This window comes from Mytilus edulis, chromosome 1 (assembly GCF_963676685.1).
Source record: "Mytilus edulis chromosome 1, xbMytEdul2.2, whole genome shotgun sequence".
Classification (NCBI taxonomy): Eukaryota; Metazoa; Mollusca; class Bivalvia; order Mytilida; family Mytilidae; genus Mytilus; species Mytilus edulis.
In genome coordinates this window covers 69,378,027-69,391,455 of record NC_092344.1, presented here as the reverse complement: position 1 = coordinate 69,391,455, position 13,429 = coordinate 69,378,027, and the positions used below count along the sequence as shown (strand labels likewise).

Sequence of the window (13,429 nt, the reverse complement as noted above, 5' to 3'; positions counted from 1 at the left end):
TTGTCAAGTAGTCCAGAAGGACTATAATGTATTCCTGACACTCTAACTCAGTTCTGTACAGATTGGAAGCTGGAAGAAAATTCTACAAAATCAAAAGTCCTAATATTTAATTCTAACGGCAAATCATTTCAAAACTTTTTCACTATCAACAAATATTATATTGAGACAGTTGATTAATATTGTTACCTTGGGATAACTTTAAAATGCAATGGCAAATTTAACCTTGCTTCAAATTTATTGATGGAAAAGGCTAGAAAAGCTCTATTCAAAATAAAGAAATCTCTTAGTCTTAACAATTCATGTAGACTTTTAGAAAAACTTTTTGATACAATGGTACTTCCAATTTTATTATGTGGAAGTGAAGTTTGGGGTATTGAATCAATTAAAAAACACTGAGAATGAACCATGTAAAAAGTTTCATATAAAATTTATGAAAGAAATTCTGGGGGTTCAATGTAAAACTTCCAACCATGCATGTCGCAGTGAGCTTGGTAGACTCCCCTTGAAAGCTAAAATTTTGTTGTCTTCCATGAAATATTTAGATCATTTAATCTCATCTAACAAAATCTTAGCTCATGACATATTTATTCAAACAAGAGAAAACAACATATGGACAAGTTATATGAAGAATTGTATCCATAAACTGGGTTTCTCGTATTTAAATTTTTAACATCTTTTAATGTACCTATTACACCTATGCTTGCTCAAATAAAACAACGAATTCATGACCAAATTTTACAAGAACAGAATTCATATATTACAGAATCATCAACATTATCATTTTTTCGACATTTTTGTTTTTCAAATAAACGTGAACACTATGTTGACCAATTGAATATGTTGAAAGATAGGGCACCTTTGGCAAAACTAAGGCTAAGTGCACACAATCTTGAAATTGAAAGTGGTAGATACATGCAAGTTAACAGAGAAGAAAGGTTGTGCAAATTATGTCATAATAAAAATATTAAAGACGAAAAACATTTTATCTTGCACTGCACAAAATATGAATCACAAAGAAATGTTCTTATATCAAAATTGTCCTATTTTAAAAGTTATGACAAACAATCCAAAACGGAGAATGAATATATCAAACTATTACTTAATAGCAAGTGTAGAAAAACACTTAGATTGATATCATCTTTTATTAATCAATCATTTGAATTAAGAAAAATGTCCTTCTAAATGAGTAATATGACCAATTTGAAGCTATAACATACAATATACTTATGTCAGTAGTCTATTCTTATAAATTAACCTATATATATTGATATATTTATAACTGCACATTTCATTGTTCGAAATGTGCCCAATGATATGCTATGTAGTATTGTTTAATTGCTGCATCTATACTATTTGTATACTAATTGTATGGGCCGTTGCCAATTATTAAGTCTTTCCACTTTTCTGTGGAAAGACTTATTGGATTTCTACTGATTATTTTTTTTTCCACCAACTTCTGAAATTTTTGTTTCGCAATATGTCGCTTAGATATTTCTTGTATTGTATCATATAGTTTATGCGCTTTTAAATTTCACCCTGCTAAGCCGAACCATTTTCTTTGTAAGAGTTATCTCCCTATTCACCGTTTATCAAGTGAGTGCATCTCCTTTGTAACAAAAAAAGATTTTAACAAAATTCTTTTTACAAATTGATCGTTACATCCTCAGTAATTTTGGGCTTATTTGGATCGAAGCGATTTGATGAAATTTTATAGGAGTTATCTACCTTTACAAAATAAATTTGTCGGTATGTTTTTTAACTCATAAACAGTTAACCGTATGTACCCTGGAATGTTTGGATCGAAGCGATTTGATGAAATTTTATAGGAGTTATCTACCTTTACAAAATAAATGTGTCAGTATGTTTTTTAACTCATAAACAGTTAACCGTATAACCCTGGAATGTTTTTATTTGAAATCCGCAGGTCCTAATTTAGAAAATGAGGTCAAGGTCAAAGGTCAAGGTCAAGTTCTCAATTGTGACTTTTGCTTGTTTTTGCATTTTTTCCGACACTTTGAAAGATACATATAAAAGAACAAGTGCAAAATGTCTGCTTTATTGTTATGAAGATATGCTATATTTAGTCTGATACAATAGACCACTTTCGAGTTCATCCGTCACCGGCAAAAACTCGTCAATTATGCACGCCTTTATGACGTCACTTACCAGATAGAGGGGCTCGCCTGTATCCCTGCACTATTTACGTTCATCAAGCGTCTTAGTGATCGTCTTTGTGCAGGATAAACTAGAAATAATGGTTGCTCTGTAGGTACTTACTGACAATTCCCTAATGACAGCAGTGTTGATTGTCAATTTTGAGAATTCAATTTGCCGAATAATTCGTACAATATAGAATTATAGTTTTCCAACCACTCGCTCAACATTGGGAGGAAGTGACGACGCCCCTAAACGCAAAAATGACGGTGATAAAGGCTCGTATAATTGACGAGTTTTTTCCGGTGACGGATGAACTCGAAAGTGGTCTATTTAATGGCATCTAATAGGAGTTGGTGCCCCTGAAATGTCTTGATATGAGGTTATTTGATTAATACTTCAACTAAGTTCATTATAAAGTCATTTGACCTTGTACAAAAAGGTTAGGTGACAAATTACCTTGAAAAATGACTACCGGAAGTGACCTTGAGAAAACCGGAAGTAGCCTTTTTTGCTTTCATATAAAAGAACTCAGAATCCATATATTTTGTCATATAGATACATAAACTGATTACTGAAGACTAAAAATGACTTCCAACAAATCGGAAGTGGCCAATGATCTCCAATTCTACATGCAAAGTATATAGAAACTATATATTTTTGGAATCAGTGTGAAAGAAGCTATCATATGAAACCGGAAGTGACACTCATTTCACCGGAAGTAGCATATTATCTCCCATATATCACTCAAAAATATAATTAAACCATTATTTATCACATCAGTATGACATGTATGAAGAAACTATCTTCTTATCAAAATTTCTGTGAAGTGGAAAGACTTTCAATTGTTCTCTGAACAATTGGTTTTTAATGGTAATCGAGTTTGTGTCAATAAAACAATTTTTTTTTTTACATATACATGTACTCACTTTTGTATATACGTAATTTGATGACGTATATATACTTAAATCTATTTATTTCAAGTTATAAAATTACTAATTGTTTGGCAAATAAAAAAGGCAAGATTAAGTAACGAATCGTTTGTCCATCCATACATTTTATGTACATTTTAAAGTAGTGATATGCTATCAATTTGAATGTTGATAAATACAAGTTTTATCAGAAGTTCAGAATATTGATACAAGTGTGCCTGATGATCTGATGTATAGTGTCATTCAGTTTAAATAAGAGCAGTATGATACACCTTTTTCAAAAGGTTTAAAATTCGTACGTACAAGTTACTATAGTAAAATTCAAAATTCGTTATAATAAGAGCATTAAATTTTGTACTATTGATAAGATTTCAACGCAATGATTTTAAAATCTGATTAAAATTCAGATCCATCTGTACTCACTGCATCATAAATGTGAATGTTCATCAAATTAAATGTTCACCAAAAATACAACTTTTCCTTAAAGCATTCTTATGAAACTAACAGCAACATGGGCAAATCATTCAGTGTTTATTATGTTTCTTTGTAAACTTTTATGTTAAGGCATGTATATTATTAAGAAATCAAAACTGTAGCTCAATTCATACATGCAAACTTGCATGCACAATCACTTATATTTATTTTGAATCAAATATGATAAGTGACAATGCTTATCTCTGTGCTTCTAAAGTTTGAGGCCTAAAAACAGGTACTTCTGACTTTGGAAGTGGTTTATTTCCCATGATAATGTCCGATGCTTTTTCCGCAATCATTATTGTGGGTCCATTTAAATTTCCGCTTATCATTGCAGGCATTATGGATGCATCTACTACTCGCAATCCCTCTAAACCAAATACTTTAGTTTGTGAATTAACCACAGCCATTTCGTCTGAGGAATGTCCCATTTTACAAGTACAGGATGGATGATAGTTGGTATCAGCCGTTCTTCTAACGTATTCGTCAATCTCAGCATCACTTTGAACATTTTTGCCAGGGTTAATTTCATCTCCGACGAATGGTTCAAATGCCTTCTGTTGGAATATCTCTCGAGATAGTCTTATAGATGCCCGCATGTCTTCAATATCTTCCTGAGTTGATAAATAATTTGCAACAATTTTAGGATGATCCTTAAAGTTTTTTGTTTTCAATGAAACATGTCCTCGGCTAGTTGGTCTCATGGTTCCAACATGCATCTGACAGGCGTGTCTGTCTAACATTTTTCTACCATGATCATCCACACCCGTGGGAACGAAATGGAATTGAATATCTGGATGTGTTACACCTGGTTTACTGCGGATGAATCCACCAGATTCAAAATGAGCAGTAGCTGCGTCCCCGGAGTACGTCGAAAACCATTGTAATCCTGCAGTTATCATGTTAATGGGATACTTCCATTGGTATTTATAAAGTGATATTGGCTGTGTCAATTCATATTGTACACGTACATCTAAGTGATCTTGGAGATTTTGTCCCACTCCTGGCAAATGTTGGACCACTGGTATATCAAGTTTTCTCAAATCATCTGCGTTTCCAACTCCAGAAAGCATTAACAACTGAGGCGAATTAATAGCTCCTGCACTTAATATGACTTCTTTGTTCGCGTAAACCTTTCTCGATTCCCCATTATGTTCAAATTCAATCCCAACTGCTCTTTGTTTTTCAAATAAAATCCTCTTTGTAAAAGCCTCGACTTCTGTCGTTAGGTTTCCCCGCCTAAGTACCGGTCTTAGATAAGCAGAAGCTGTACTCCAACGTTTACCGTAGTGAATTGTCATGTCCATCCAACCAACCCCTTCTTGCTGGTACCCATTCATATCATCAGTTAAAGGATATCCAGCCTGCATGCCTGCATCAATAAACGCTTGAAATAGTGGATTTTTAGAGGTACCACGACTCACATTCAGGGGTCCCTTCCCCCCTCTGTAATCATTCCCACCAAGTTGATGACATTGAGCCTTCCGGAAATAGGGCAAACAATCGGAATACGACCAGGATTCTGCTCCTAACGTTTCCCAATTATCATAATCTAATGCATTTCCTCTAATATAAACCATTGCATTGAGAGATGACGATCCGCCCCAAACTCTTCCTCTAGGCCAGTACATAACACGGTTATTAGTACCGGGCTCTGGTTCTGTGTTGTAGTACCAGTTATATTTGTCGTCATAAAGATTGTACATTAATGCAGCTGGCATATGTATTTTCCAAGAGTTATCTTTGGGACCAGCTTCTAAAAGCAGTACTGAATTATTTTTGTTTTCTGACAATCGGTTAGCTAGAACACATCCTGCAGATCCAGCCCCGACAATCACATAATCATATGTATTGCTACCAGAATGTGTACTGTACTTTTTACTCGATAATTTCGAAAAAGGATTTGAAAGACCTATTGGGTAATTTCGTGCATATGTAGAAAATTTTTGCTTTCTTATTACATTTGAATCACTGAAACGATTTTCTTTTACATGATGAACATATCGATTCTTGTCTTTCTCTGGAATATTCATAATTAAAGGAAATATTCCATCTATATCATCAATAACGTGGTCAGAACCGTGTAGATCCTCTTTTTTACCGACACCACTCAAAACACCTATCATCAAACCAAGATCAGCGTTCTGTGACATTTGTACATCAGCTTTCGTATCGCCTACCATCACAGTCTTAAGTGGATCAACATTAAGTTCCTTGCATATTCTAAGCGCATTGTCAGGCGCAGGTTTAGGCACACTGTCGTGGTCATTTCCACACATCAACCGGCTTATGTATCTATCGAGGTCAAGTTCTGTAAGAACCGCTTCAGTTCCTTCTCTGTTGTCAGAAGTGCATACTGCTACCTTGATCCCATGATCGATTAAAGTTTCAAATACCCATTTTGGGTTTCCAACAGCCTTCAAATATTTCTTGTGTTCACCTTCTGTCCAAATATTTTCGATTATTTTCATTGATTCTTGTTCTGGTACTCCATGGCTATTCAAAAGTTTGGCGAGTTCAATTTTAGAATGCAATGCTGTTCCTTCGGCGAACAATCCCGGGAGCATTTTGTCTGAAACGGGACAAAAACCAATGGTCTTATAAATTTTGTCATCTATGCTCAATCCAGTTGCTTTTTGTACTCTGAAAAAAAAGAAAAAGAAAACAAACATTGAATAAAATGTATTCTAAATGCTTTTGTTATCTTGTATTACACACAAAAAAACTACTAAAATATAGTATAGTAAATAATGGTATGAAACCTTTAGTTAACATGACTCCAATAACGGCGCTTGGTGCAAGAGACCTGTAGCTATCTCTATTATTAAACACATATAAAAAAGGAAAAAGAAAAGGGAGAGGGTTGACTCAACACACAAGTTCAACGCATCTTCACTTATCTGTTGAAATAATGATTTTTTATATGTTTTTTTTTAAAACTGTGGTTTTCAAATGGGCCAATTCAGATTTTTATGTATTAATGTGTGTGACTGCAACATATTCAACGGGTTTTGTTGTTTTATTCGCAGCATGGAATTAATAGATGTGTTGAATATGTTGAACACTTTAAACACTTTATCGGTTTAAATGTTAACCCGATCGTCATAAAAAGACGGACATTTCCTCTAAAACCTATATATAAGATAAACAAATCGAACCTACTTTACAGCGAGTTCCCTCGACCATGGTGCCCACATTGTATGAAAACATATAATTGTTCCATCTTTGTCAAATATAACTAGTTCTGTATCTGTTAACCTTTTGCCAGTAGAAATGCCTCTGTGTGACAGTTTGTTGCACCATTCATTTAATAGCATACGAAGAATAACATTTTGACCTGAAATATAATGCTTCATCATTATTACACAATGTATAGAGAGACAGTTTCGGACATTGAGTACGTCATGAAAATTTGGGGAATTTACCTGTCTAACGAGGAATTTAAAAGCATTTTCTTATCAAAGATGAGTAAAACAAATGCATCAAAGTAAATGAAAACTTCAAGAATCAAGAAAATAAGTAACAGATCGCATGGCTTTTCCGAAATCATCAAGTACAAAATCAATTTTCATATAATTTTGTCGTAAAAATATCTTCAAAGTTATAAAAATATCTAAGACACGAAATAAGATATCTCAAGGTATACAATATATATTTCATTAATTTTAGAAGATTTCTCTCTTTTCTAATTTTAAGAGATATTTGAAGAATTATAAAAGACATCTCATAAAGTATATCAACTATCTTTAAACTGTATGAAACAGTTTGTAAAGGAACTTTTACTAGATATCTTATTCTGAACAAGATATCCCACTAACTTGAGGGAATCATATCGAAAACCAAAATAACTATGAACGCTCTCTATAAGTCCGTTTGACTTCTATAAATCTTCAAAAAATAATTCTTAAAAATTCATTTTTAAAGATAAATATTTGTTTTCTTCATGTATGTTAATGTATGATATATACGAACTCTGACTATGAATATCATAATTTTAAACCTATAATCAAGAAATTTACTCATAAGGTCTCTATGTTACTTCAATTTATTTTAATATAAAATACTCAATGGAGTACGTATGAGTAGTGTAACAGCCTTCCATTCAAAACAAAAACATTAGACATGTGCTCTTAACCTGTTTCATTGTACCATGTGACTTTACTCATTTAAATAACTCTGGTCATGTGTGCATGCTTTTGTATTTCTCATTGAATACAGAAAGCTCAGTAATCACATGACCAGAGTTATTTAAATGAGTAAAGTCACATGGTACAATATAACAGGTTTAGAGCACATGTCTAATGTTTTTGTTTTGAATGGAAGGCTGTTACACTACTCATACGTACTCCATTGAGTATTTTATATTAAAATAAATTGAAGTAACATAGAGACCTAATGAGTAACTTTTTTGATTATAGGTTTAAAATTATGATATGCATAGTCAGAGTTCGTATATATCATACATTAACATACATGAAGAAAAAAAATATTTATCTTTAAAAATGAAATTTTAAGAATTATTTTTTGAAGATTTATAGAAGTCAAACGGACTATACAACACGAATATAAAACGGCAGGTAAATCAATCATTTCTTAACTTATATTTGCATTAGAATCCGATAGTCATTTGAAACTATACAAATTTTCTAAGTTATATGATATCTTCTTGTTCCAAAAGATATCCTCTTACTTCACAAGATATCACAGAGAAGAATTAAGTATTTTACAAAGTTGTTCTGAACAAATTATTATACCTTAAATAAAGGCAACAGTAGTATATCGCTGTTCGAAAGTCATAAATTGATTGAGAGAAAACAAATCCGGGTAACACACTAAAACTGAAGTAAACACATCAACTATAAGAGGAAAACCGAAGCAACAATGCAACACAAACAGAAACGAGCTATAAGATAACAACTGCCATTTTCCTGACTTGGTACAGGACATTTTAAGAAAAAATGGTAAGAAAAAATGGTACGTTGAATCTGGTTTTAGGGCTAGCCAAACCTCGCGCTTTAATGGCAATGTTATATATAACACTAAAATGACAACATTACATGACAGGGCTACAGTAAAAATAAATGCAAGAACATTCAGGACAGAGAAATGCACAAATAAACTTTAAACTAGGATACTGTTATCAAAGGTACAAGGCTCATAATTTAATACACTATACGCGTTTCTTGTGCACATAAGACTCACCAGTGACGCTCACACCAAAAAAGTACAAAGCCGAAGAACATTGATGACCCAAAAATTCCAAAAAAGCTGCGCCAAATAGGGCTAACGTTATCTATGCCTGAGATAAAACATATTATACGATATACATATAATATCATATTATATCTCTTTTAAAGTTTATTTATATAAGATAACTGAACCATAAAAAGAAGAAGATCCATCAAAAAGATGTAAACCTCATACTCATAGACAACCATAAAAGACAAATTTAAAACATTTCAAACGAGAAAACTAAGGCCTGATGTATGTACAAAATAATGATAGAAAAACAAATATGATATGTACAGAAACAAACGAAAACCCTGAATTACTTATGAGCTACCTAATACACCTAATCTATATGTAAACATATATGAAATAAATTAAAGAAAGTAAATAAATAAAATAACTTTCTAATAATTTTAATTTTAGATATCGAATGAAATATCAAAGATATCGCATACCGACGAAGGTTAATTTGAATATTTTAGGTTATAAAGTATAATCTTTTTTATCCGGCTTCAGTTAATAACTGTAACGAATGTCGCATTTTTCAAATGTCAAGATGATCACAACTTCACAAGTCAAGGTTAAATATTTGCATCTGGATGACTCATAAAAATGAATGATTTTTTTAACAAGCGTACAATTTTCAAACGTTCAATTTCCTCAATGCCTTTCCATGATGTTTATAGATCGATGGAAATTAAACTTACCCCGGTTGCTGCATATGTCTTTTCTGATGCATTTACTGAAACCGAGAAGCCTTCTGTGGAACAACATGGATTTCAATAGTATGACACTTCAATCTGCAATAACATTGAAGTTAAATTAATCAATATAACGTGAAATATATGATTGTACCTAAATATCCAGTACTGAACTAAGCTTTTAAATGAAAGATGAAAATGAATCTCTGAAACCACAAGTACTACAGTTCCTAAACGAACTCGTATTTCTAAGGTGTATTATTTTTACAAAGCCTTTTATGTTTCATACGTGACAACTTAAAAATATCAACTGAATGAGAGTCTCAGTTTATGACTTTCTTTGTGTTCTTCGGGTTGTTACATTGAACGAGGTACTTATACTGAGAATACAATATCAAACTAGTAATGATAAGGTAACCTATTTGGTTAACCAATAGTCGTATACTTTTAATACAAATCGAGAAAACACAGGGATTTGAACTTTTGCAAGTTTCCCGATTGAAAACTTGGTATAATAGGGGTTCGGATTAAGGTTATTTCATGCAATAATAATGATCTTAAGAACTTTTTTTAACAAAACATATTACCATATAGCTATATTTTGACGAAACTTTTAGGAATTTTAGTACACAATGCTTTTCAACTTGTTACTTTATTTGACCTTTTTGATTTTTTTTTGTATTCGAGCGTCACTGATGAGTCTTTTGTAAACGAAACGCGCGTCTGACGTAAATACGAAATTTAATTCTGGTATGTATCTGTGTATGTTGAGCTTATATATTACCTCTTTAGTGTAAAATGATAGCATCAAAGGTTTCGCGTTTTTGAACTGAACAAAATATCATTTTACAATCACGTTCACATACATATTGTTTTAAATACAAAACAACGACCCCTTTTTCACTGTGGTAGGATCACAGTGAGTATGGTCTCTAGTCAGGAGCCTCTGGCCTTTGTTAGTCTTGTATGATTTTTAATTTTAATTTCTTGTGTATAATTCGGAGTTAAGTATGACGTCCATTCTCACTGAACTCATAGATATTTGTTTAGGGGTCAGCCGAACTTGAGGACGCGGCCTCCGGGTGCGGAAGCTTCTCGCTGCATTGCAGACATATTGGTGACCTTCTGCTGTTGTCTGTTCTATGGTCGGATAGTTGTCTCTTTGACACATTCCCCATTTCCATTCTTAATTTTATCTTCCTATATGTAAAGGCATGTCCGCAGATGTTTCGCTGGTATGGCTTGCATTGGTTACTATTTCAGAAGGTCAAATATTTATAAATGGAGTGCCATTTCACGGAGATCATAATAAGTGTATAGATCAAATTAATGCATATGCCAATGGGTCATTAATGTTCATTTTCTGCAAAAATGTCTGTGAAAGTAAAAACTGTAACAATCATTTTTTTTTATGTAATTGATATATATATATGATCCCGTGTGGTTATGTACAGATTGTATTTCTTTGAAAAAATATGAATGGAGGATGAATTTCTTACGGTAGAGATTTTTGTTAATATGAATCCCAGCATGACGTCTGTACCCGTAAATGTGTGTTGAGATCCCACCCCTTCTTGAACGTACTCTTTATTTCTTTTTATTTTAAAAGGCCATAACTGACAGTTTTGATGTTATAGAAAACTCTTTCATTACTTAAAACTAAGACAATCTAAATATTGATTAATGAATATGGGACCCTTTCATATGAATGATAAAGCGATTTTGGCCAATACATAACTATTATAGGTGGTAAAATTGTCCTCCATACAAAATTGTGATTGTGTAATATAAAGACCTAATTTCTTTGTGTATAATAAGTATAAACGCTAAAAAACTGCTACTATTTTTGATAAAATTTATAACTATTATATAGAAGAAAAAAACATTACCTGTTAATCGATGACCGTTATTACTAAACATAAAGTTGGTTTGTGTGTACTACTCGGAGGTGTTTTTATATAATAAAAAGTACGAAGGGCAAGATAGACAAATTTTATTCATATAGATAAAAGTTTTACATTATCATGAATTTGAAGGATATATTATGGAACGCCATCACTGCCTTATACATGTTTTAAGATGAAATTACTATAACATAATGCAAATGTTACTTACATGATGTGATTTCTTCTTTACATGATGCGAATTCTTCTTTACATGATGTGAATTCTTCATTACATGATGTGAATTCTTCTTTACATGATGTGAATTTTTCTTAACATGATGTAAAGTCTTCTTTACATGACGTGAAAACTTCTTTACCTGATGTGAAAGCTTCATTACATGATGTGAAAGCTTCATTACATGGTGTCTAACTGTGCTTAAACGGCTGTGGGTAACTTAAGTTACCCCACAGCCCATGATGGCTGACTCTAAACTCGTTGATATTTAATTCATACCAAATGTACCTTTTGCGACGTTGTTCATGCAGAATGCAGGATTATTGAATAAAAAAATAACTAACAATTACCATAAAACTGTTAATATAGTGTTCACTAAAGCGCAAGACCAACTTTAAAAAATGCACAAGACGTCCGTAACTTTTTGATCGAACCTAAGCAGACTGTCCGTAACTTTATTTTCAGATGTGGGTAACTTTTGATTTAAAATTTTAAGAATTATAATTTCAACAATTAGAAGACAATTAAGATCATATTTGTTACCTTCACGGCCGTTTATACTACTCATTCACCACCAAATATTATTTTATTAACGCATCATACTTACACCAGTGTCCACAGAGGTTTTATGTGGGGTTTGTGGTACTCGATCCTGGTTATGGTTTGAACTTTTATTAACTGATGTGCGTCCTATCGACGTTTTCGATTCCGTAGCTTTGTCATATTCTTTAAATTTTTAGTTTAATTATCTGTTTGCGGTTTATTTTCACCTCTGTTTCTCTTTATGTATAATTTGATGAATACTCTTTGACGCGGCTCGGTATTTATACATCCCAACAGTAAGTAAATTATAGTGTTATGTTTTTTTGAATACGTTTCCTAGTATGTTTTTTTTTTTAATTTCTCTTTGTATGTTATCAGGGATTGTTAAACCATTAAATTACCTTGTTGTCTTAGTTATTTATATCTTATTATACCATTTCTAATTGTTACACTATGTTGATTGCTCTATTTCTTTTATGTCACTGAGTTTTAACTATTGTGTCTTTCAGTTTAGTTCAATCAGAGACAAATAATAACAGTTATCACCTTCAAATAGATGAAAAATCTAGAGGAATCCTATCTGCATCACCCGTTGAAAAATTTAAATGCCAGGATCGATGTACGGATCTGAGAATATGAAAATATTAGTCACCTTTGCTGAAATTTTTAGAAACCACTATAGGATCGATCTTTACGAAACTGGTCTTATTTTAACAAGATAACATTTGGAAGTAATATAAGATTATTAAATTGCATATTTATTCGTTAATTTCTAAGTTTTATGAAAAAAAAATTTGGTAGTTCATAGCTGGATTTGGGTATCAATGCAACAAAAATCCCCTTTGATGGTATTTTATGAAAACACTATTTGACCAAACTATACGAAAATATAGTCTCATTTTAACGGGATAACAATCGAGAGTAGAAAATCACTACAAAAATGTATATACATTTTTAAATTTCTACGTTTTACGAAAAAACAAATGGTGGACCAGACCGGTTCTACAGCAATAAAGAGGGGAAGCTGAATGGTCCATTCCATTCAGCTTCCCCTACTTTAAATTAGTCTGCATTTGATTATTATCATCATCTCAGCACATTATAGTATAAACAAATTGGTAGAATTAGTAAACTGTATCTTTTGAATATACTTACATGCTTTAGCTGTGAAAACAATGGACATAAACGATAAAAAAAAAATCTTTAAGCGTATCGTCTCGCTTTACAACAATGGCGGAATTTGCTCATCTTCGTCCCAGGTCACATCACCACCCCA

General features: G+C 32.4%; 1 protein-coding gene across 1 annotated transcript; it reads right to left on the bottom strand.

Annotated features, from left to right (window-relative positions):
* Positions 1-3,683: 3,683 nt before the first annotated feature.
* Positions 3,684-11,469, bottom strand: LOC139488089 (choline dehydrogenase, mitochondrial-like). Its single transcript, XM_071273459.1, has 4 exons — positions 11,380-11,469; positions 9,497-9,589; positions 6,723-6,897; positions 3,684-6,203 (listed from the first exon to the last, which is right to left on the bottom strand). Exons 2-4 carry the CDS (start codon positions 9,561-9,563, stop codon positions 3,758-3,760), a joined length of 2,688 nt encoding a protein of 895 aa, XP_071129560.1. The 5' UTR covers positions 9,564-9,589; positions 11,380-11,469; the 3' UTR covers positions 3,684-3,757.
* Positions 11,470-13,429: the final 1,960 nt, after the last annotated feature.